Genomic DNA, 24,855 nt, shown 5'->3' on the forward strand with positions numbered 1-24,855 from the left:
CAGCCCATGCTCCACAACAAGAGAAGCCTGTGCACCGCAACGAAGAATAGCCCCCACTCACCACAACTACAGAAAGCCTGCACGCTGCAAGGAAGACCCAACGCTGCCAAAAAAAAAAAAAAAAGTGGAGAAAGGCTAAGGGACTTATGGAACATTATCAAGTGGATCAAAATACATGTCATTGGAATCCCAGAAGGAGAAGAGAGAGATGGTGCAGAGAGCTTATTCAAAGAAAAAAGGCAGAAAACTTTCTAAATCTGAGAAAAGAAATGACATACAGATTCAAGAAGCTCCAAGAACATCCAACTGGGATCAACCGAAAGAGAATGCCATTGAGATACATTATAACCCAAGTGTCTAAAGTCAAAGAGAAAATCTTGAAAGCAGCAAGAGAAAAGTGATTAGTAACATATGAGGAAGTCTCCATAAGATTATGGATGAATTTCTCAGCAGAAATTTTGCAGTCCAGAAGTGAATGTGATGACATATTCAAAGCACTGAAAGAAAAAACTATCAACCAAGAATACTGTATCTAGCAAACTGTCTTTGAAAATGATGGGGAAATTAAGACTTTTCCAGATAAACAAAAGCTGAAGGAGTTCATTACTATCAGATCAGCTCTACAAGAAATGCTAAAGGGAGTCCTTTAAGTTGAAATGAAAAGATGGTTCAACATATGAAAATTAATCAATATAATACACCACATTAACTGAATGAAGGACAAAACTCACATGATCATCTCAATTGATACAGAAAAAGCATTTGATAAAATTTAACAACTTTTCATGATTAATAACACCCAACGACTTAGGAACAGAAGGAAACTACCTCAACATAGTAAAGGCCACTTGTGAAAAGCCCACAGTGAACATCATATTTAATGGTGAAAAACTGAAAGGTTTTCCTCTAAGATCAGGAACAGAACAATGATGCCCTCAGTATTTCTATTTAACATACTATTAGAAGTCCTATCCAGAGCAATTAGCTAAGGAAAAAAAATAAAAGACATCTAAGTTGGAGAGGAAGAGGTAAAATTATCTCTGTTCACAGATGATATGATCTTATATGTAGAAAACAAAGATTCCACAAAAATACTGTTAGAACTAATAAACTAATTCAGCAACACTGTAGGATATAAAATCAACACACAAAGAACAGTTGTGTTTCTATACACTAACAATGAACAATATGAAAAGGAAATTAAGAAAATAATTCCATTTATAATAGCATCATAAAGAATAAAGTATTGAGGAATAAGCCTAATTAACGAAGTAAAAGACTTACACACTGAAAACTATAAAACAATGCTGAAAGAAAGTAAAGACAGAAATCAATGGAAAGACATCCCGGATGCATGGACTGGAAGACCTAAAGTTGTTTAGATGTCTACACCACCCAAAACAATCTACAGATTTGATGTAATCCCTATCAAAATCCCAATGTCAACTTTTGCAGAAACAGAAAAATTCATTGTAAAATTCATATGGAGGGGCTTCCCTGGTGGTGCAGTGGTTAAGAATCGCCTGCCAATATAGGGGACACAGGTTCGAGCCCTGGTCCGGGAAGATCCCACATGTGGTGGAGCGACTAAGCCCGTGTACCACAACTACTGAGCCTGCGCTCTGGAGCCCACGTGCCACAACTACTGAAGCCCGCATGCCTAGAGCCTGTGCTCTGCAACAAGAGAAGCCACTGCAATGAGAAGCCCACACACCGCGACGAAGAGTAGCCCCCGCTCACTGCAACTAGAGAAAGCCCACGTGCAGCAATGAAGACCCAATGCAGCCAAAAATAAATAAACAAAATAAATAAATTTATTTAAAAAAAAATTCATGTGGAATCTCAAGGGACCCTGAATAATCAAAACAAGTTTGAAAAATAACTCACATTTCCTGATTTCAAAACATATTGCATAGTTATGGTAATCAAAACAGTGTGGTACTGGTGTCAAGATAGAAAAATAAACCAACAGGAAAGGATAGAGATCCCAGAAATAAATCCTTGCATATATGGTCAAATAATCTTCGACAAAGGTGCCAAGGCTACATCATGGGAAAAGGACAGTGTCTTCGAAAATGGTCTTAGGAAAACTTGCAAAAGAATGCAGCTGGACCTTTATTTCATATACAAAAATTAACTCAAAAGAGATTAAAGACCTAAATGTAAAACCTGAAAGTACAATTTTCCTAGAAGAAAACAAAGGAGCAAAGCTTCACGACAGTGAACTTGGCTACTGTTTCTTGGATATGACACCAAAGCACAGTTGACAAAAGCAAAATTAACAAATGGGACTACACCAAACCTAAAAACTTTTGTGCATCAAAGGACACACTCAACAAAATGAAAAGACAACCTATGAAATGGAAGTAAGTATCTGCAAACCATATATCTGATAAGGATGTGGAGAAATTTGAACTCTTGTGAAAGGCTGGTGGGATTGTAAAATGGTGCAACTGCTATGGAAAACAGGTTCCTCAAGAAATTGGAAATAGAACTACTGTATGATCCAGCGATCTCACTTCTTGGTATATATCCAAAAGAATTGAAAGCAGGGTCTCAGAGATATTTGCACACCCATATTCAAAACAGCACTATTCATATAGCTAAGAGGTAGAAGCAACCCAAGTCTCCATCAATGGATAAATGAATAAACAAAATGTGGTATACACACATGATGGAATATTATTCAGCCTTAAAAAAGAAGGAAATCCTACAACATGGAAACATTTTGAGGTCATCATGTTAAGTGAAATAAGCCAGTCACAAAAAGACAAATACTATATGATTTCACTTATCTGAGTTCTCTAAAACAGTCAAATTCGCAGAACCAGAAAGTAGAATGGTAGCTACCAGAGGCTGGAGGGAGAGGGAAAAGGGGAGTTGTTGTTTAACAGGCACAGAGTTTCAGTTTTGTAAGATGAAAAAGTTCTGGAGATCTGTTTCACAATAATGTGAATACACTTAACACTACTGAACTGTACCCTTAAAAATGGTTAAGATGATAAATTTTATGATAGGTGTTTTTTGTTTTTTTTACAATAAAAAAAGTTCAAAAAAAGGGGGGAGGGGAACAAGGAGAGGATGCCTTCTCTTTCAACTTTTAAATAGTTTTTTGTGGGGATCCAATGTCTGAAATCACTTCAGTCATCTTGTCATCATCAGGGGAGTATCAGACACCCTGAAGAAGGTAAAGCAGAAAGAAAAGTCATGGGCCTTTTAGTCTATGATTCAACTAACCTTTCAGTCACTCTCAAATAATAAGGACTTCTAATTATGTGACATCATAATTGTTTCTTATTGCTTAAGCCACTTGTTATGTTTTCTGTTACTTGAGACCAAAAGCATCGAACAGATGCATTACTACTGCCTCAAAATACATGGATGTTTGAAGAAGCTCCAGTAGAATGTGACTTACAGAGGGCAGGGTTTTTTTGTCAGCTTTGTCCACTGGCACATAGAACAGTGCCTGACAGATAGTATGTACTCAATAACTATTTGGTAAATGAATAGAAAGAAAGTTTAGAATCCCTCTTCTCCTCCATCCTCCACTTCCTATTCATCTTCCTCAGGGCTCAGCTTAAATGTCACTTACACAGGGAGGCCTTCTCTGAAATCCTCTAATCTCTTCTTGCCCCCCTAAAACCTTGATTAGGGCCTCCAGTTACCTGCAGTTGTCTTCCACTGTAGCACCTCTCATAGCTGTGCTTAATTACTTACTGGTGTAATTATTTGTTTAGCAGATGTCTCTCCCACTGGATAAAAAAAGGAACTGGATCTTGTTCAGGGCTGTAGCCTCAACCCCGCACAGTGCTCAGCAAGGTGCCGCACTCAAAAAAAAAGTTATTTCAAAGACAGTCAAATTCTATCTTGGCTCCACACGAATACTTTAAGAATCCAATTTATACATCAGTCTTTTCGGTTCTGTAGAATATTGTAAGATGCTTACACCTAGGTCAAAGGACCAAGGAGGGTAACATTTATAAAATTCTCAATAACTTAGATGAGGGAGGGGCTTCTTCAAATTAAGCCACAGCATTTGGGGGGTTTCAAAAGCCCCAAATAGTAAATAATTAGTTAAGTGAAAGGTTAGCGTCCCTTATGAAATCTAAGAATAGATTTGCAATGTTTTTCTTTTAGGAACTACTTTCATCTTCTTGGTTTTGGAACACTATTATTGATATTGTTTGCTAAATTAGTTTTATATTCAATTCATCCCTCACTGCTTCTTTATAAAACTGCCACACATGCCTGTAAGCGGATTTTGCCAAACAAACATAGAGCCTTTTTTATTATATTGCCTATTCCGTTACCATTAATTTGTTTATAATACAAATTAATAAACTTGTATTACTAAATTATACAAGTTACTAAGAACTGTATTTGTCATTCAAACTGGTACAACACTCAGGAATCCTAAGAAATATTTTGTAAAAGAAATGGACAGGGGGAGAGAGAAAAACAAAGATGAATGAAGTAGCCACTCAGATACCAGTTTCTACTATTTAAGGAAACATAAGCCAATTTTAAGAGTGCAAGTGGCTTAGGAGCATGGTGACAAAACCCTTTTCCAGCATAGTAAATGATGGTTTTGACGACAATGTACTTTCTATATCTGCCCAGTCCAATATGATAGCCATTAGCCATACATGCGATTATTTAAGTCTGAATGGATTAAAATAAAATATTCAGTTCCTCCATTGCACTAGTCACATTTCAAGCACTCAACAGGAACACGTGGCTAGTGGCTATCGTATTGAACAGTGCAGATACAGAATATTTCCATCACTGCATGGCCCTGGACAGCACGGGTCTATATGTTCCTACCAATAATTATTACCAGTGAGTGATGGAAGCATTAGGATTACCAAGAGAAACATACAAGTAGAGAAACAGCCATGTTATAAACATAAAAGATCTATTTCCCACCGTATTCTCTTTAGGAACAAATTTTTGAAAAATAATCTTTCCCCTGTTCTCTTTACTGAGAAATAGATTTACAGCTTTTTAAAACTTTCCTCGGTTAAATGAATGAGAACCGAATCTTTTTTTCTGCTGAGTGGTCGTGCATTGCATGCAAACTTACAGTTTGGTCTCGTCAGCCTCTTTCTGCATGATTTCGAGAATCATGCGGCATGCTTCAGAGGTTCCCTCTGGGGTGGCATGGATGGTGACAGGCTTCTCTGCAGCCCCGGAGTTCTCCTTTCTATGGATGTCTACCCTGCAGGAAAAGAATCAGGAGCCATAGCACAGAGTCATCTAGGACTGGATCCTAGTCCCAAGAATGCGTCGCACCGGCCAATGTACAGCAAGGACACAGACAGACCAGGAAGTGTCATGAGCACGTTTGCAACCAATGCCATTCTCCAAGAAGGCGGCAAGCAGTGCAGGGGGGTCTTGTGCCAAACCCAAATTCTCGGCAGCTCCACTGAGAAGGGAATATTTCTTACAGGAGTGCCATTGGGCAAAGGCACCAAGGCGACGTGGTAATGAAGCCAGTTTGGTAAATGAAGTATTTTGTGTAGTCTTTCCAATGATCTTAGGAGCGAAGAGTAAAGTGAGCGGGATAATACTGCACGTTGGCACAGTGCAGGTCTCTGAACTGATTGCAGCTTTTAAAAGCCGTATGTTAATCCAACTCTAAACACCAAATTCAAGCAAGCTTTATGTATCTGAGTATGGACAGAAAACAGAGGCATGTCCTTTCTCTGCCTAAGTTTTTGGTTTCCTTGCCGCCGGCAGCCTGCCTTCTTCCAGGCTCTTAAAAACTAATGGCTCAAAAGCTTGATGACTTTATCAGACTTCTTTGGGTAGTTGTGGCTCTATTTGTTTTTAACTTTCAAAATCACATAATTGATTGTATCCTTTTTTACTTTGGCTGTCAGAAAGCCCAAATCCAAGTCTCTGGCCTATTTCTAAAAAAATGGGCACACACTTTGAGAACTAACTCACTTGTATTTAAACTTGCTGCATTTTTTTAAATGATTTTTTTTAAGTTACTTTATTTTATTTTTTGGACACACTGTGCGGCATGTGGGATCTTAGTTCCCCTACCAGGGATTGAACCCAGTGCCCCCTGCAATGGAAGCGCGGAGTCTTAACCACTGGACCGCCAGGGAAGTCCCTAACCTTGCTGCATTTTTAAAGCCACTTTAAATAATCTTTGGAACAAAAAGACATACAAATAAAAATCACTTTCTCAGTGAAGAAAACTTAGAGGGGAAAAAAGGGGACTGATTTTAAAATAAAGGAAACATCACATAGTACTTGCCCCCTGTACTGTGTCTCATCATTTTACTCCTATGATTTTAAACTCTGGGACTCATATAAGTGTCCATCATTTGGAAGTAACTCAGTCACTTTGCAGAAAACAGTGTTTTCTCTTTCAGTTTACAAGACACTCAATATCCTGAATAAAATGCACTAGGCATGTAAATAACAAATATTTGTCAGTAATTTGGTGCTTTGTAATTTAAGTGCTTTCACAGTAATTATTTCATTCAATCTGCCTGACTGTCCTAATTCTCACAATACTCCTGGCTTACAGAAGAAGCAATTGGTGCTCAGAGATCTTAACATTTTTTCTAAGATCATATAGCTATTAAGTGGTAAAACTTGAACAAGGGTCTTTGTTTTCAAGACCTGTGCTTTGTTCATTACATCATGCTGTGGTCTTATGAACACACAAAACTCAACAACCTCACAAGTCACTTTATCCACTACAACTCCTACTACCAATTCAGTCTCCTTAAACAGACAGAAAACTAAACATAAGACTAATGTACTTTATTTATTGCTCAATGTAACAGTGACTCACCCGTTTCCTTTATGTAGCTATTTGTGAGACTCCCTAGCTGGTCTCAAAGAATGGACTACCACCCAGGGCTCTGACGCAGGAGAGGAGGCAAGAGCTAAGATATGTGGGTTCTAGGGTCCCGTAAAGTTCAGCCCCATACCTCTGTTGTTTTAAAAACATGTAGATGTATTCACAGGTATCAGATAGCTTATGAGAACAATTCTTGACTGTGAGGTCATTAGTACCTTGTTTATGAACTATTAGTGTTTCAGGGTATAACCTTTAGGTCATTGGCATGAAAGCTCATTAAAGCCCCTGGGCTTTGTGTTAGTCTGTTAGTAGTTCCGTTTAAAGAAGCCATAGTCCCATACAGCACAGCCCCCCGCTGCTGATGCAAGCAATAGCAACCTGGGAATGGCCGGGACCCACCAGCACTCAGGGGACCCCTCAGAAGGAAGCAAAGGAAGCCCCGGAGGCACGTACCGGGACTGGGTCTGCTTAGTGATGTTCTTTATGGTCAAGCCCTCCTTTCCGATGATGGCACCAACAAACTGGGTGGGGACCAGGATCCGCAGCGGGAAATCAATCTGTCTGGCCTGAGAAGAGCCCCCAGGGGCATGGCCTTGCTCCCGGGAAGAGTGGTCCCCACGCTGGGCTCGCTGAGGGGGCGAAGGGGAGCTCACCTCTTCATCCGGGATGTAGGAAATCTTGAAGGAGTAGTTCTCAAACTGATGCCCGCTTAGCTTCTCGATGGCTCTGAAATGCAGCAGGGACAAGTGAGCTTTGTTAGAGAACAGTGTTGGAGAAGACTCCCCAGGGTCAATGGACCGGTTCATTCACTCTCCTTTACTAGTTGCCTACGTGAGTGCCGTCCTCGGCACTAAGGATGCAGCAGTGAGCAAGACACATGCCATCTCTGCTCCCTCAGAGCTTGTGGTTAACAAATTAAACAAGTAATTACAACGTGTAGGCCTGGTCAGACTTGATATACAATGTGCCAGTCTGTTTTTTTTTCACCACTCAAGGCTGTATCCCCATCATCAAAAACTCTTTGTAAATATTGGCATAAAATTGTCTCTTTTTAAAAATTCTAATTGTAATACAGTTATTACTGAAAATTCAGAAATAGATAAGCACAAATAAGAAAAACATCCTAGCCCATCCTATATCTTTCTTAAATATAAATATAATATTATGTATACAAATGGATTAATACCATACGTACTACTTTATAACCTTTAAAAATAGTTAATACTCTAAACAGTTTTCCAAGTGATTAAATATCCTGCAATTTAGTTTTTACCGGCTGTTTAACATTCTATTGATTTGCCATCATTTTTGCAACTGATTCTCTATTGTTTTATATATATATATATATATGTTTCTAATCTTTTACTACTGCATACAGTGTTGTCACGGGCATCTTTGCAACTACAACTTTGCAAACAGGACAAATTCCTAATGGAATTGCTGGGTCAGAGAGTAGGCAGAATTCTAACATCTTAAGCCATTATTGCTCAGTGTCCTTCTGGAAGGGTTTCAACATGTAATATCCCATAGCAGTTAAGAGAGCATTTGTTTCCTTGAATCCTCAGAAGTACAAAGTACTATGATTTTAAAAGACTTATCAATTTGATAAATCCCACTATTGCATCTTAAAAACTATACATGAAGTGCAACCATTTTTTCACATGTTTTTGGCAGCATGTGAAAAAATTAACCCTCTTCTACAAGGTTACCGTTTAGGGTTTACAAATTTATTACAAAGCAGCACTTTTTGAATTCAGTAAAAGCAACAAAGTAATATCATGTACAGAGGGCCTACCTAAGTAGCAGATGGACAAGTACTGTAAAGGCTGAGTTGTTGGTATATGTATCCTGCTTACATACGTGTGCAAAAGTCAACAGCAAATGACTACTGCCTTTTTCAATGCAACATTAACATTTTGAAAACTAGTGGTATGAGAATGGGTTAACCATGTATTCATGGGTGTGGAAACCTTGAAAAAGAAATAAAAGTATAATCCTGGGACATATAACCAATACAGATGTTATGCCACATGTGACCATAATTCTAGTTACGATGACCTGACAAGCACTTCATGGACCCTCTACAAAAAGGGACTTGTTAAAAAAAAAAAAAAAAAAGGAACTTGTTTTTGTTGTTGTTGTTTTTTAAAAAAATTCAGTCCCGTGTGTGTTAATAGCCAAGCTCACAATTAACCATCACTGAAGCAATGTAGCCATGAGTGGGATTAGGAGGTGAATGTGAGTAGGAAAAAGAACCTGAGCGCCAGGTGCTCTTTGATGAACCACTCCTAGATGACAATGCTCCCTTGGGCTGATGTCACTAAGGCGGATCCCTCTTTTAATATTCATAGAGGGAAAATGAGGTTTCAGCATCCATTCAATGAGTTTGGACAGAAACAGGCTTGGGCTTCTTCCTCATGGTGCATGGAGGAAGCTCCAGGTGAAAGTGGCTCCTAGTGGTTGTCAAAGGAGACTCTAGTGGACACAATGTCACAGACGTGGTGCCCTCTATTCCTGACTATATCAAGATACAGCTCCCACCTCGGTTTTGATGCCAAGGCTCAACATTTTTCAAGATAAAAATCTCTGTACAATCAACAAACAGACACTCTGGTATAAATGCCCTGGGGCTCCACTGATGTGTCAAAGATCTGCATCTTTTCAGAAAAGGTTTATAAAACACAGGACTCAATGGAATTCAAAGACAAGCTCCACTCCCCCCCACGCCCAAATTTGAAGAGAAATAAGCCCAAATCCACTTACGTTTTTGCTTCTTCTCTTGTTGCATATGTGACGTTGACAACGGCAGTTTCTGTGTCTGTGTTGACTAGGAAAGAAGCAAAAACTACATTGTCATAGAAAAAAAAAAGCTGCCACCCTCTGGCTAATGTAAATAAACTTATTTAGAAAAAAATGCACAAAACACCTCACTGCCCTATCTCTTAGGGTTACTTGAATCTATCTTTATTCATGCGCATTCATAGTAATTTGTAATCAACTGTATATACACATTTGTAATCAATTGTATATACAACTCAAAACTACACTTTCACTTATTTTATCAACACTTTTGCATGTGTATAGTATATGCACATTTTCTTAGGATTTTTCATTTTTAATGCCTATATAAAATTGCAAGTAAATGTGCCATGATTTTTGCCTAGCCATTCCTTAATTGTTGACAAATGAGTTATTCTCAGTATTTGCTATTCTGAATAGTGTTGATAAAAATCACCATTGTTGCAAATATCACTTGATTTGTGTTCTTCTGAATCATTTTTTTTAGGGTAATTTAGAAGGAAAATAATTGGGTAAAAGAACATAATGCTTTTTAATGATTGTTTTCAGATTATTCTCCTAAAAGTTTGTATCAATTTATTGTACCACTATGAGTTTTAATTGTTATAATTTGCATTTATTTTAAAATAACTGGATATATGTATAAAATAATAAAAGTATTTTAATTTTAATTCTTCATTCATGGATAAGGTTGAACTATTACTATTTTTGTTCCCCTTTGATAGACCTCCTTGACTGTCTGTGTGAGTTAAATCTAGTAACTGTGTACAATGAATATAGAAAGTTGACAATTCCAACCCACTTGACTAAAGAGAACACATAAACTCTAAGAGTGGTTAACAAGGGATCACTATTGTGCGTTGGTTTATCTTGATTCATAATTGCTTGCCTCTTCTTCCAAAGTCAGACATTAAAAATGAATTCAAAAAGCAAGACAAAACTTTCTCAATCTAAGTCAGTAAACTTAAACCAAAAATACTGGTTTCCCCAAAACCAGTAAACATAACTAAATCAAATCCTCCCCCACTAAAACATTTAAGCTATTGGGAGACTTGGAATTAACAATATTAAGGTGAGGATAATTCAAGAGAACCACAATAGAGGTGTTTTTCAAAATAATAATAAAACCCTATAGTGCAGGGATCCTTAATCTTTTTTTTAAAAAATTTTATTTATTTATTTATTTGGCTGTGCTGGGTCTTAGTTGCGGCATGCGGGATCTTCGTTGTTGCATGCAGGCTCTCCGTTGAGGCATGGGGGATCTAGTTCCCTGACCACGGATTGAACTCGGGCCCCCTGCATTGGGAGCCTGGAGTCTTATTCACTGGACCACCAGGGAAGTCCTGGGATTCTTAATCTTGAATCCATGTTAGAGCTTCAGGAATTCTTTACTCACCCTCCCCACTTCCCTGCAAATATTCAAATTTGTGGGTACGTGGATTTTTCTGGCTTATAATTTCCATACGATTCTCAAAAAGGTTAAAGATCACTGTTATCCAATAACTTCAAAGTAGCTGCAGCCCTTACGGGGAAGGGAGGCATAATCCTCAGGAAGGAACTGCCACTGCGATTTACGTGTCACCAGTGCTGAGCCCAGCCCTTGCCTTGGCCTGGGAGTGTTCGTTTTGCTAATACACAGAGAGGTCCTCATAGTGCAAAATAGGGAATGTGCGGCCCACAACCATCCTCTTTCAGTGCTGACACACTGAATGCTACGAGGCCTCATATTTGCACTTTGTAGTGCTACAGATGAGGTTGAAGACTCCCAAAACGGGAGAAAGGCTGGCTTTGAACCTCCTGAATAAAGCTATCCACTAGAAGTCTCAGATTCTCAAATTTTGTTCTACTCCTTAGTCATATTCTTTGTTCTTGAAAGACGTCTGTCTTCAGGAAGTCAGACCTGTGATTCTGGGAAAAACTGAGCTCCATTCAAATACTTTATTTCATTGGACATGAAAGCTCTCCTTAAAATCCTACTGAAAAAGTTTTCCTGCTGAATCAGGAATCACCTATGAAACAGAACAAAACAACAGCCCAGCACTTCTATCCCGTAGTTGTGAGGCAGCTAGAAACTGGGTGCTCTCAGGGCACAGGTGCCACTGGAGCTGTGAACTGCCCCCAGGGACCTGGAGTATTTCTTCCTTGCATGGCATTGTCCTAAGTTTATAACATGGTCTTAGTTAGTAACTTTTACAGGTTCATGTCTGGAAGGTCATCCTGCCTACTAAATCCATTCCTTATTAGAATGTCTTCTTTTCCATTTGAGGGAAGTAACAAGAACTGAGAAAACAGAATCCTTGTAAATCATGTCTTCCTTCTGAGCTCTTTCCCTTCACCTTTGGGTATGGGCAGTCAGCAGTATGAAATTGACTAATAGTATTTTTAACATTCAGGAGTGGAGAGCATCTGAATAACTACTGCTTTAAAACTATTATATTAATTATACTGGCAGACAGAACAGACTGCATATGAGAAAATGGATTCTCTGTGATTTTTCCTAAGTGAATTTTAATGATTATGTATGACTCCATGGTCTGTAAATATTTATTCAGGTTCTCTCTGGGTGCCCCAACTATTCAGTGATATAGGAAGGGTAAATTTATTCTCCCCATTATACACATGTGGAAACTGAGCCAGTAAGGTTAAGTGACTTTTACAAGGGCTCACAGTCAGTAAGTGACTGAATTCATAGTCTGCTTTCTAGGTCAATGCAAAAATAATCTTTATCACATGTTATTGCCTGTCCTATCAGGAGCTTGGAATCTACTTTTCAGGGACTCTTAAATAGCTACATAAGATATCAGCTCAGGAACCCTTTTTTTTTTTTTCTTTAAAAATCATAGCACTTCATGTTTTAGAAGACAAAAATAAGGGCAACAGGAAAAAGAAAATGTGTTTTCTGGGGATTTACAGCATTGTTCCTAAGACAGAGGCTCTCAAATGAGTACACACAAAAATCACTTGGGGGTGCTTGTTGAACATACAGATTCATGACTTCTTCCCCCAAAGAGTCTTACTTTGTAGGTCTGTCTATGGTGAGCCCTAGGAATCTGCATTTTCCCAAGCACTCCAGGCGATTCTGGGGTAGGAGTCCTACACCTTGAGAAACACTCAGTCCAAGATATTAGGGATATGTTGTTCTTAACCAGGAAGAGGAAAGCTGTAATAGTGTAAATCCAGTTACTTCCAAGTGAATTAAGCTTCCCCCACCCTGACAGCATTTGTCCAGTGCTTGAGTACATTACGGAGTATAAGAAAAATAGCCTGAAAACCATTCTTTGAAAAAATCGATATAGACAGATGGATATAGACATCTCTCACATACAGATATACAAACATACACTCTAGGAAGCTTGCTTCAAAGGAATTTGAACTTATTATTTGTCCTTGGATTTGACCCGACCTATAAGAAATAACAGGTAATATCCCTCTCAAAATTCAATAGGCTAATTTCGTCACTTATTACCTTGTTCGACATTCTCCACTGTCCCATACTGAGCCAAAAGTCCATCCAACACCTGAAAAAGAAGCTTTGCTGTCAGAATTTCAGGTCTTCCATAAAAGCAGCTAGAACTGAATAAATGTACAGGACTTTCATTTGCTTATTGGCTCTCGAGTAATCTGTTCACTGAGGAAACACAGCAGAGCTTCGGAGTCTTAGTAATTGTTAACAATCACATTCATCATGATGGTTGGAACCCACTTGCTGCTTTTGAAATCAGAAGCAGAATAATGTACAAAGATTACTTCTCCTTCCTGGAAGATTTAACCTTCTTCCTTCAGTTTTCCTTTAGGGATCTCCTTATTTTACAAAGTAATGAGATATGTATACGTTCAAAATTTTCCACAATGAAAATTTTTTTTCTTAAAGGAATAAAAACATTAGACAAAACATTCTGCTTCCTTTAAGGCTATTTTGATTTTGTTTGGGTTGGGGAACATGGGGCAGTATGTTTTTCAATAATGCAGTAAAGCCACTCCTCATATTCTATCTTATTTTATTTCAAGGTAACAATCTTGTAAGAAGTTCTACAACTCCGAAAATATGTCTTAACTGTTATTCATAGCAACTAATTCAAAATAAACAAAAAACTTGCTCAAACTAACAAAGAACCTTCTATTCTTATGGGTTTTCCATTTATTTTATTTTTCCCCAAATCGTAATTTAGAAAGGTAAAAATCTTTTATAAAATCATAGAATAAAAATCACAAGCAAGGTATGTATTTTGTTTCACAGTTTGTCTGCTGGTGCTTGGTTTCTGAGAAGACAGAACATAAGGGATCAAAGTGCACATCCTGCACGACGAAAGGGACAAATCTGACCCCAAACTCAGGGCAGATCATGCACATTAGGGGCACTGAAGAAGGGAAAGTCTGAGGACCTCTAATTCCTAAATGTGAAAGGGAACTATAAAAAAGGGAGAAAATCCCTTATTAACCCATTAAAAAATAAAATGAGGAAAGAGAGCAGGAAGATAATAAATATAGAAATGACATTGGCCTACCTCCCACTGCAGGTGAGGAGGGATGTTTCGAATCTGAATTTTCCTGCTCCTGTAAAAGATAAAAGCACAGACACAACAAACAGGCTTAAGACCACAGTTTGAGTTTACTTTCTCACTATGTTCACCAAGACATCAGCAAGGGATTTTGATTGTGAATCAAGAACATTTTGTTTTAAGCCATTCGTCAATTTCTCCCTTTATGTCTGTTAGTATTTGCTTTATATATTTAGGTGCTTCTATATTGGGAGCCTATATGTTAATGAGTGCAACATCCTCTTCCTGTATTGATTCCTTTATCATTATATAATGCCCTATTGTATAGCACAGAGAATTACACCCAACATCTTGTAATAAGCTATAATGGAATACAATCTGCAAAAAAAAAAAAAACACACACACAAAAGAACTGAATGACTATGCTGTACACCTGAAACTAACGTAATATTGTAAATCAATTATACTTCAATTAAAAAATTAAAAGAAGAAAAAAAAGAGCAGCTTGTTTTAAAACTTTCAATTAGGGACTTCCCTGGTGGCACAGTGGTTAAGAATCCGCCTGCCAATGTAGGGGACACGGGTTCAATCCCTGGTCTGGGAAGATCCCACATGCTGCAGAGCAACTAAGTCCATGCACCACAACTACTGAGCCTGTGCGCCACGACTACCGAGCCCACGTGCTGCAACTACTGAGCCTGTGTGCTGCTACTACTGAAGCTCGTGCTCGGCCTAGAGCCTGTGCTCCGCAACAAGAGAAGCCACTGCAATGAGAAGCCTGCGCACCACAATGAAGAGTAGCCCCCGCTCGCCGCAACTAGAGAAAGCCCGCCGTAGCAATGAAGATCCAATGCAGCCAAATAATAATAATAAATAAATAAATAAAATAAAACACAGCTGTTTTAAAATAAATAAATAAATAAAACTTTCAACTACTCTGAGGAAAAAAATAAAGAAAAAACCCAAGAAGTCTGAACAAGCTAAAGAAACAGCTTAGATGCAAATCTGCCTTTTCAATTTCCTACCAAAATAGTCAGAATTTAAATTGCCACACATGTTCTAATTATAGAATTATTCCCTTCCTCCTCAAAATACATAGTCCTGCAAGTGACCCTACCCCAAAAGGTACCTAGGCTCAAACATGAGAGGTGGAATACATATACAGCAGGCTTAAAGAGGATCTTACCTAACAATGCAGAACTTCCTTTTAAAAAATTATTTTTATTTCTAATAGGTAATACAGTCCTAATTCAAAACTCAGGACACTTTAAAGAGGTATTCCATGAAAAGTCTTACTCGTTGCTTGTGTAACCTTCAGTTCCTTTATGCAAATACTAGTAAATACAAATATACAATCCTATTTTCACCTTTTCTTACAGAAATATTTGCATATTCTACACACTCACTGAATCTTGTTTTTTTCACCTAACAGTAATGTCCTGAAGATCTTTCTACATTGCTAGATAGAGAACATCCTCATTCTATTTTACACTACTTGGATGTACCAAATATCCATCCCCTATTGATGGATATTTGGGCCTTCTCCTGCATTTTTATTCAGAAGATTTTTCTCTTTTTCCAAGACATCTGATAACTTTGAGTGATTTAGATCATTTGTTTTTACTTAAGCGTTAAAATTAGATAGAAAAAAGAATAGAAATAGGAAGATAAGAATTTTTCTATCTTTGGAGAACATGTTAGATCCCAGAAAGAAAACACAAATCAGCATTTAAATATTACAAGAGGTCATTTCAATGGAAGGGCTTGGCACTGAAATCCCATAAATATCGCCTTTGGGGGTTGCAAGAGAAGAGATGTGGTGGCCAAAGTGTAGCCCCATTACTTTTCCTTTCCTTCTCGTGTAAGAGGTACCAAATAGTTGCTATATGCAGCCACACATTTCTCCATGGCTTTAATCTGGGCAATAGCCACAGAAAGAAATGTTACAATTCATGCAGAGAGGAAAAAGGAGAGAGACAGAGAGAGAAGTACACAGACAGGGGAAACAACAAACAAATAATAAAGGAACTGAGGGGCTCCTGTTTCCTCTGATCTTTTTTTTTAAATTAAGGGGGACCATCCCTCTGTTCTAGATCCCATATACTACTTCTGTCTTGTTTTATTTTTTAAAAATGAGAATGCATTCATGCTTTACCAGAGCTGCCTAAATGACTATACAAGCCATTCTGTAGAATCTCTAATCTTGTGTCAGGATAGGAAGGAGAAAAAAGAACCAGGAACTAATTTCTGCTTCTGTGCTATGAAGGCTCATTCCTGACACTGCCTTTGGCAAGAGTTCATAATAAAACTGCTGACACCATCCCATACAGTGGCTACATGGAATGCTCCACAAAGGATGTCACAAGCCTAACTATTTATAGAAAAGGCATCATAATTTACAAGAAAATTGAATATTTCTGAAGAAAAATATTTTTGTTATCTCCAAGTATAAATAAACATTGACTACAACTGCTAAGCAAGAATTTATTGATAGAAATCCTATGGGAAGAAACTTCTGCATAGACACTAAGATTTGAATAAAGAAAGATACTGTTGCATTGTTATGACAAAGAATGCAAATAATCTAAATATCCACCAGCAGGGAGATGAATAAGTAAATCATAGTAGAGCCATAATACTGAACATTATACAGCTGTTAAAAAGAATGAAGTAGACATGTATCCACGGTCATAGGACACTCTTCAAGGCATAATGTTATAAGATGAGCGCTAATTACAGATTAGGTTTGATCTGTTTTTTAAGAGCACAAAACAAAACTATATGTCATTAAGTGTGTATATATGTAAATGCACAGACAAAGGTAGCTACAAACATTTGGTTGGTAAAACGGGACATGTACTTTTTATTTTAGCTGCTTCTGTCTTGCTTGCTTTTTAAAAAAATGACATGTTCATGTCTTACTTACTTTAAAAAACTAACACTTAAAACTCCTACTAGGGCTGCTTTCATGAATCGAAAAGATTCATTTCTTTAAAGTATCCTGGAACCTGCTTTTAAAAAAAAAGAGAGGGCTTCCCTGGTGGCGCAGTGGTTGAGAATCTGCCTGTTAATGCAGGGGACACGGGTTCGAGCCCTGGTCTGGGAAGATCCCACATGCCGCGGAGCAACTAGGCCCGTGAGCCACAATTACTGAGCCTGCGCGTCTGGAGCCTGTGCTCCACAACAAGAGAGGCCACGATAGTGAGAGGCCCGCGCACCTCGATGAAGAGTGGCCCCCGCTTGCCGCAACTAGAGAAAGCCCTAGCACAGAAACGAAGACCCAACATAGTAATCAATCAATCAATCAATCAATCAATCTCTAAAAAAAAAAAAAAAAAGCCTGTGCCTTAAAAAAAAAAAAACCATATTAAGATGGTTTAAAAAAAAAAAGAGAAAAACCCTCTTATTTTCTCCATAATTATCAACCGGTTAGGTATCCTTCTTGAAATCTTATTTAACAAAGTATTAATTTATCTGGCAAACCCCTTTGTTCACAGTGTGTAAATAATCAAACTCTGCCCAGTCCAGATGATCCCAAATCCTAACTGAACGGGTCTAAAACAATGATGCTTCCTTGTAGTATCTGCTCTGAGGACTGCACATCAGGCAATCAGTTGAGTAACTGGAACGTTCGTTAAGCAGGGTTCTCTAAAAAGCTAGTGTGTCGCATTTCTAATTTTAGACCAGGATGGAAAGGAAGAAAAAGAACCCAGAAACGAAAAGGGGAAATGGAGATCACTTCAGCAGAACCCATTCAATTGGAGTTCAGTCAGGTCACCTGGGAGAACATCCTGAGAGACTATCTTTCAGGATCAGGAGTGACCAGGATCTTTGGGATCTGCTAACTTCCATGGCATCATCTGGACACTGTGCCTGCTTGTTAGGGCACCCAGGATGCCCAACCCCTTTTTCCCTGGGAGGGATGTCTGTGTGCTCTTCAAAACCCAGCTCACACCTGCAGACAATTCCAGGGCTTCTCCAAAAAAGAGTTGTTTCTATGCACTCTTAAGTTTTTATAACAGCTCCCTCTTTGCTATAATTACTTATCTGCTGGCGCTGGTCCTCTCCTCACTGGATTGGAAATTTCCTCAAGGACAGGCTTCTTGTTTACTAGTCTCCTGTCCAGCAAGAGGCCAAGCGCATAGCAGAAAAGGAGAACATGGAACTCTGGGGTCTGGGAAAAGCACTGCTATTGCTGGCTGTTGTCTGTTTATGATGCGGACCTTCTGGACCCTACCTGGGAGGGCACAGGCTGTCCTTTTCTCCTTTGCCAGGTAGTAAAGGGGAGAGGGAAGACTTCTCTCCCTTCTTTCCTTTGGAGAAGAAACCCAGTGTTCAGCTCAGTCTCGAACAACAAATGTGGATCTTTCTCCCTTTGAAATCCATAAAAGTGTGCCCTGCTTGCAAACAAGCCCAATTTACACAATAACTTAGGAAAGTGATTGGTTTTAAGAAAATAGTTCTTTGTTCCTTAAAAAAAAAAAAAGAATAACCTCACAGTTCCTTTAGTTTAGAAAGGAAATCAAGCTTCTCTAAAAATACATAATTGACATTTCTCATCCTCACCACCCAAAACCATTACAGCCAGCTTCTAGCTGGCCTGCCGTCTGTCTTACTTTTCCCTCCTCTCCCATTCATCCCACACTTAGTGACTTTCTAAAACACAAATATGACTGGTTGCTTCTGCCTTCTTTGAATGACTCCCTGTCACCACATCCAAATTCCCATTCATGACCCTGTTACTGTCCCATTCCCCATCTCTTTATCTTTAAACCCTCTTGCCCCAGCAACTGCTCTAAACTTTGGGCTCTTACCCTTCCATCCAAAATAATTTGTCACACCTGTAGTTTATATGCGTGCCAGGTCTGAGCCTTCAACATGCTCAGTCCACCTTAAAAACAAGAGTAAACAAAGGCAGTAAGGAACATGATTTTGATTTTTTAAAAAAAAATTTTAACTGAAAACAGAATAAGACCTGCAGTCAAGCTATTAATACAGACACACAGGCTCTCTCCCCAAGGCTCTGGGATTCAGGAACTCAGAATTTCCCACTTTCATAGTCAAGTAAGTGTGTTCAGTGGAAAAGAGCAAGTAGCTCAGTCTCTACACATCCAGGAAAATAATAATATAGCCCAACAGCTATTCTGCTTGGCTGAGGAACTGGCCACTTTGATGGATTCTATATTCTGGTTAATTGGTGACAACAGTATACACATGTAGACTATCAAATCTTAACTACAAACAAAAAAAACTTAACCACAGCTCATCTAAGGCTCTTCAACATGTAAGTGCCTCAGGGTACTTTTCATGAATATGTTATTATCTTTGTACTGTAGATGCCCAGAGGAAGTGGAAAGCTCTGAGTGAATTTCAGATAAAACTAGATGTCCACTGTTAGGAATTTCAAGGACCTGGCAGAAGTTATTTTGTATGGTAGCATCTGTTGCTTAAAATATCTGGGCAATCAGCTGGGGAAGTAAAATCATATTTAATTGTCAAGGAATCTCTGTGATTTTGAAGAACCACCCCACATCTGTGTGTGTGTGTGTGTGTGTGTGTGTGTGTGTGAAACGCCTGTTTGCTTGTGAGGTGGATAATGCCATAGTTTTTAGGCATACGGTCAATTAACCACAAGTCTGATCAACCACCTTGGGAACTCTAGCCCAGGCACTGACCATGCTGGGGGTCTGAGTAGGGAAGACTTAACATATATTGTGGACACCCAGCTCATAGGATCTCAGATTCCATTTGAAAATTAGGCAAGCTAAGAATCAGAAGATCTCTGGGAAAACTGTGGGCAAGAGAAGCAACAGAGGAAGCAAAAGGATCGTATAAGAGAGTCCTTTGGGGTTCAATGAGAGATCCTACCCAACTAGGTCCCATCTGTTTCCATAGCAATTTTGAGCTCCATCAGATGACACTGTGGTTTTAATCTTGCAAGGAAATCAAAGCACCATGGAATGTGCATTATCTAGAGGCAGGTGTGCTAACCGACTCCAAGGGCAGTGGCAGAGCCAAGGCTGAAACCACCAGAACTCTTGGCCACACCCCCTCCTCTAGTGCTATAATCAGATTCCCCTGCATCTCATGTCCTCATTAGTAAGTGTTTGAGGCACTTTCTCTCCTTCCCATTCCTCATCAGTTCTAAAAGTTCCCCTTAAAACTTCTGGACATTCTGTACAAGGGACATCCTGTGCTAAATTGAACTAGGACCTAGGGCTAGCAATGAATCAGGGAAGCAAATGAATCACCGGTGATAGCCTCGGCCAATCTTCTATCCAGCACTCAGCTGCCTTTTACAGTAATCCCCTCCCCCACCCACCTCTCATTTTTCTCTCCTTTCTCTCACACACATACACACAGAGAGCACAGGGCATGACTTAAAAAAAAAAAATCAATGAAACTAACTGTTGTCACTTTGTTACAAAATTATTAAGAACAACTGCATCTGCCGCTATGGAATTTAAAATAAATGTATGATAACAGTTATTAGAAAACCAAATGCTTTCCACATAAAAACTGTTAAAAAGTGAAAAAGAGGTTTTGGGGTTTTTTTAGGGAGAAAAAACATGTGATCAGAGTAAAGTCCTTGTGAATATTAGCAGTGTTATGGGCCAAATCATATAAGGATTAAATCAGATATTATTGTGGTGCCCTGTTGCAAAGGGTTTGAGCCAGGAGAACTGCAGTTATGAACCCAGTAAATTCCCTTGCTCTATAAACTCAGGTCCACAAAACCATAAACCCCCAAGTGGCCTGAACACACTTATGCTTCATGAGAATTCAGAGACAGGACCTCTTGAAAGTCTACCGCTTGAATATCACAGAAAAGAAATCAGTGAATATGATAAAGCAATAGTCTGAGACTTTGTAACTTACTCATTTACCTCCGAGCCCCTCTCAAAGAGGCCTTGACTTTTTAAGAGGTTGCCAACACAATTCCAGACTTCCCTCTTGAGGAAAACATCAGGAATTCTTAATTGTTCTTGAAAGAGGTAGAAGGAGAAAAGTAATTAGATAATGATGAGATGCTCATGAGAAGACAGGTCAGGCTGCTCCACCTGGGCAAGACGGTGAAGGAGTCTCCCTAGTGGGTCAGGTACAATGAGTACAATTTGCATTAAATGACCATTGAGTTTCAATCCAACTGCAAGATTCTACAAACCCTTTAGAAAGGTTAAAATTATCTCCTGTTAAAAGGCATCAGTATGCTTGACTGTAGGTTGAAACCACCATACACTGTTCTAGTGAAGTAGATAATCACATTCCTCAGATATTCAATATTTTAGCTCTTTAAAAAGGAAGTCAATATCTAAAACTTCTCTTTTTTGATTTGTATTCAGTTTTTAGTGAAGGGGGCTCCTTTTACTGAAGTAGTGGTAAATAGAAATATCTGAACTGAAGGAACACTAAAAAATCTAAATAATTATTCAGGGAAAATATTTTTCTTTGTCGAATACATCTTCAGTATTTTAAAATAAAGCAAAAAAAAAAAAACCTGACATAGGAAAACCATGACCAGTCTTACCAAGGTTTGTGTACAGTTTCCTACAGATAACACCATCTTTCCCATCTACCATACTACTCGTTAACTCATTTTGTGACAGTAGAGAATGAAATACAGTTTTAGCTCTAGCTTTACCAGAATTTCTCCATGGCCTTCATTGAACACTATTTCTTTCTCATCCTTCAAGTTATTTTATTTGATGAGTTTATTAATGTTTCAGAGAGACACCCAACACGTTCGTCACATTGTTTTTAGCAGGAAGCTTTCCCCAAACCACCACTATTACTTACATTAATGGGTGCTAAGCATCCCATTTAAGCCTTACCACTCCCCTATGAAGTAGGGATTGTTATCCTCACTTTCAGATAAGTAAACTGAGGTATTGATGAATCCCCTGTCCAGTCTCACAGCTGGGAGCAATATTTTTGACCGCGGTCTACAAGTTTAAATCTTTGCTCTTAAAATGTCACTCGAATTGTCAAGTCACCAATGACAAAATTTACATTTCATGTATATACTTCAGTTCAATGAATTTTGGACAAGATGTACCACCTCAGGCAAATGCTAGGAAAATGAGTCTTAGGAATAGATTTCCAGGCTTTCCCTCTCACTGTCAACCTCATTGTAGACTCTGACCAAAAACATCTCTCCCAGGAAGGGTTATTTTGGAAATTTCACTATAGTGGTTCACCCTTTGCTCCTCAGAAGATTTATTTAATATAAATGCCCTTCAGAGAGGGCGATAAAGGTATTAATTAGTGAACTCCTTCACAGGGTCAGCTGACTCCTGGTTGACAGCTCTCCTGGCCCAGGACTGGGAGCTGTGCCTGCCTTCAAGCCTAATAAGGCTTTACTCATCATCACTGGCCCCAGTCAGCACTGTGCTGAATCTCATGGGGCAGGACAGAGTTTGAGAACCCTCCCCGAAATACGGATTGCTGAATGGAGAAGGGTGGGGTGAATCCCAGACAGGAGACAAAGTTCTCAGAAGGAAAGGACATTCAAGTGTGCCTGAGTACAAACAGGCATTTGGATTCAGGAGGGTGAGATCTTGAGAGGTAAGGCTGAGTCTTTGTGAGTGAAAGATCTCAAAGCCAGCTTCCAGCTTTTCGAGATCTGAACCATGTAAGAACTGAAAGCATTTTATTGTGCTGTGATGAAGATGCCAGTTAACAAAACCAAACTGTGTTTCTCTTCTTTTTTTTAAAATTAATTTATTTATTTTTTGCTGCATTGGGTCTTCGTTGCTGCGCGCAGGCTTTCTCTAGTTGCAGCGAGTGGGGGCTACTCTTCATTGTGGTGCGTGGGCTTCTCATTGCAGTGGCTTCTCTTGTTGCAGAGCATGGGCTCTAGGCGCACGGGCTTCAGTAGTTGTGGCACTCGGGCCTAGTTGCTCCGCAGCATGTGGGATCTTCCCAGACCAGGGCTCAAACCCGTGTCCCCTAGCATCGGCAGGCGGATCCTTAACCACTGCGCCACCAGGAAAGCGGCAAACTGTGTTTCTAATGAAGTGATTAGTTACCCTTATAAGGCCCTCAATTCATTATCTGTAATTAAGACTAACCAGGGTAAAAACAAATATTTACACATCATATTTTGAGCTCTGATAAAAACATATATAAACTTGATGCAACACAAGTTACAATTTGAGTATATAAGTGTTTTACTTGTGTGGTGCAGGGTAAATACAAAACCATCTTTATAAAGGAAAATGAAGCCACGTGCCTAGTCACCAACAACTGTGCCATCCTTTCAGCATCTCTCCAATTCATTTTCAAATAATTGTTTTCTTGAGTTCTCCAAACAGCACTCAACTCTGTCCTTTTCCTTTTTTTTTTTTCACTTGTGCCTTTTTCATTTTTTCCCTCCCCAGCTCAAGTAGCATCTGGAACAGAGCAGGTGCTCAGCAATCAGCAAATTCACCAGGAGCATGTGTTGCTGACAGCTGGCTTCTTTTTCCTGGCACACTCCACCCCATATTCTGTGTTCCAACTATAAGAAGAACACGTGATTAGTGAAGACACTGACTGGTCTTCAACCAAGCCAATTTCTTTCACTCCAGTCTATGCTTATCAGCTCAAGGCAACAGGCTTTTGACTGGAAAACGCAGGGGAAGACGTTTCCCGACACAGTAGCCACTGCAAACCCTTCCTGTGATTGGATGTAATGACTCATGTGGAGGTGATGTTTCTTCCCTGAAGACAACAAGTACAATGGCATGCCTTGACATACTGAAGAAACAGTTTCACAATTATCAAAAATTCAAGCCAGAAGCAGTGAGTCCTCAATGTCTGGGAATGAGTGATAAACCAACAGCCATTTTACTTCTGAAAAGAAGGAACTACTCCCAGCAGTTATAAAAGTCTTTGATCTTATTCATTGTAGTCAGGATGATTAAGAAAAATTAAGTTCATCTCTAATATAGCTCTAAATCCCAAGTAAGCAGAGAAAGGGAGGAGAGGGTCCTCCCTTGTAAAGGAACTCCTTCCCCATGCCGTGTAAATCAAATAGCATTCACCATCTCACACAAAAGGAACATCTCACCCACACTGAAGGTTAGGTACTCTGAACAATCCCAACTACCCATACCCAAATGTTCTGACTGGAGGTTAAATACTGGACATTTTATCTCATTTGGGGAAATAAGATGATTTCTAAGATTAAACCAAAAGCTTTTCCAAATTCACTTAACAGATGTTCACTAAGCACCTGTTACTAGCCACGCACTTGTTTTAGGTTCCAGGGTATAGTAGTGAACAAAACAAAAATGTCCTCATGCTGCTTATATTCTAGGGAGTAAACGAACAGAAAAGACAACACTGACCTCAGCAACCCTAGAACTCTCTAATTAATTTCAATAAAACGTACTTTACATGTTTAATGCAACATGTACATTTCAATAAAGAATGTACTTTAGAGCTGGTCCCTTGACTCAATTATATCCTCAAGGAAAAAGGCTATTCCTGCATTTTCTTAGTCATATTTTTAGGTTTTAGCTAGACATGAACCCAATGTCCTTTAACACCTGTTTCTGCACAGTATCCTTAAACTGTAATTGCAGGTAGAAAAGAGTATCACACAAGTCCTTGTTTCCAACCACCGTGGGGAAGTTAAAGCTGAGGGAGGCATTTCTGTGTATAAGAGCAGTGGAACACCTGCACTGCCACAAAGGGGAAGCTTTCCTTCCCACCCGGCTCTGTCCCTTAGCACTTAACCCCCTGAGATTT

The 24,855-nt window shown here is 39.1% G+C and overlaps 1 protein-coding gene across 2 annotated transcripts in view; it reads right to left on the reverse strand.

Annotated features, from left to right (window-relative positions):
- The window catches only part of IGF2BP2 (insulin like growth factor 2 mRNA binding protein 2), a 165,889-nt gene that overhangs the window by 30,299 nt on the left and 110,735 nt on the right, over positions 1 to 24,855 (reverse strand). For both annotated transcript variants that reach the window (XM_036851482.1, XM_036851483.1), the window contains exons 3-7: positions 14,128 to 14,176; positions 13,089 to 13,140; positions 9,587 to 9,650; positions 7,277 to 7,549; positions 5,084 to 5,218 (exon numbers count right to left, since the gene is read on the reverse strand). In XM_036851482.1, coding sequence (XP_036707377.1) covers positions 5,084 to 5,218; positions 7,277 to 7,549; positions 9,587 to 9,650; positions 13,089 to 13,140; positions 14,128 to 14,176 — 573 coding nt within the window. The remainder of the gene's footprint in view (positions 1 to 5,083; positions 5,219 to 7,276; positions 7,550 to 9,586; positions 9,651 to 13,088; positions 13,141 to 14,127; positions 14,177 to 24,855) is intronic.

Source organism: Balaenoptera musculus, chromosome 4, assembly GCF_009873245.2.
Source record: "Balaenoptera musculus isolate JJ_BM4_2016_0621 chromosome 4, mBalMus1.pri.v3, whole genome shotgun sequence".
Lineage (NCBI taxonomy): Eukaryota > Metazoa > Chordata > Mammalia > Artiodactyla > Balaenopteridae > Balaenoptera > Balaenoptera musculus.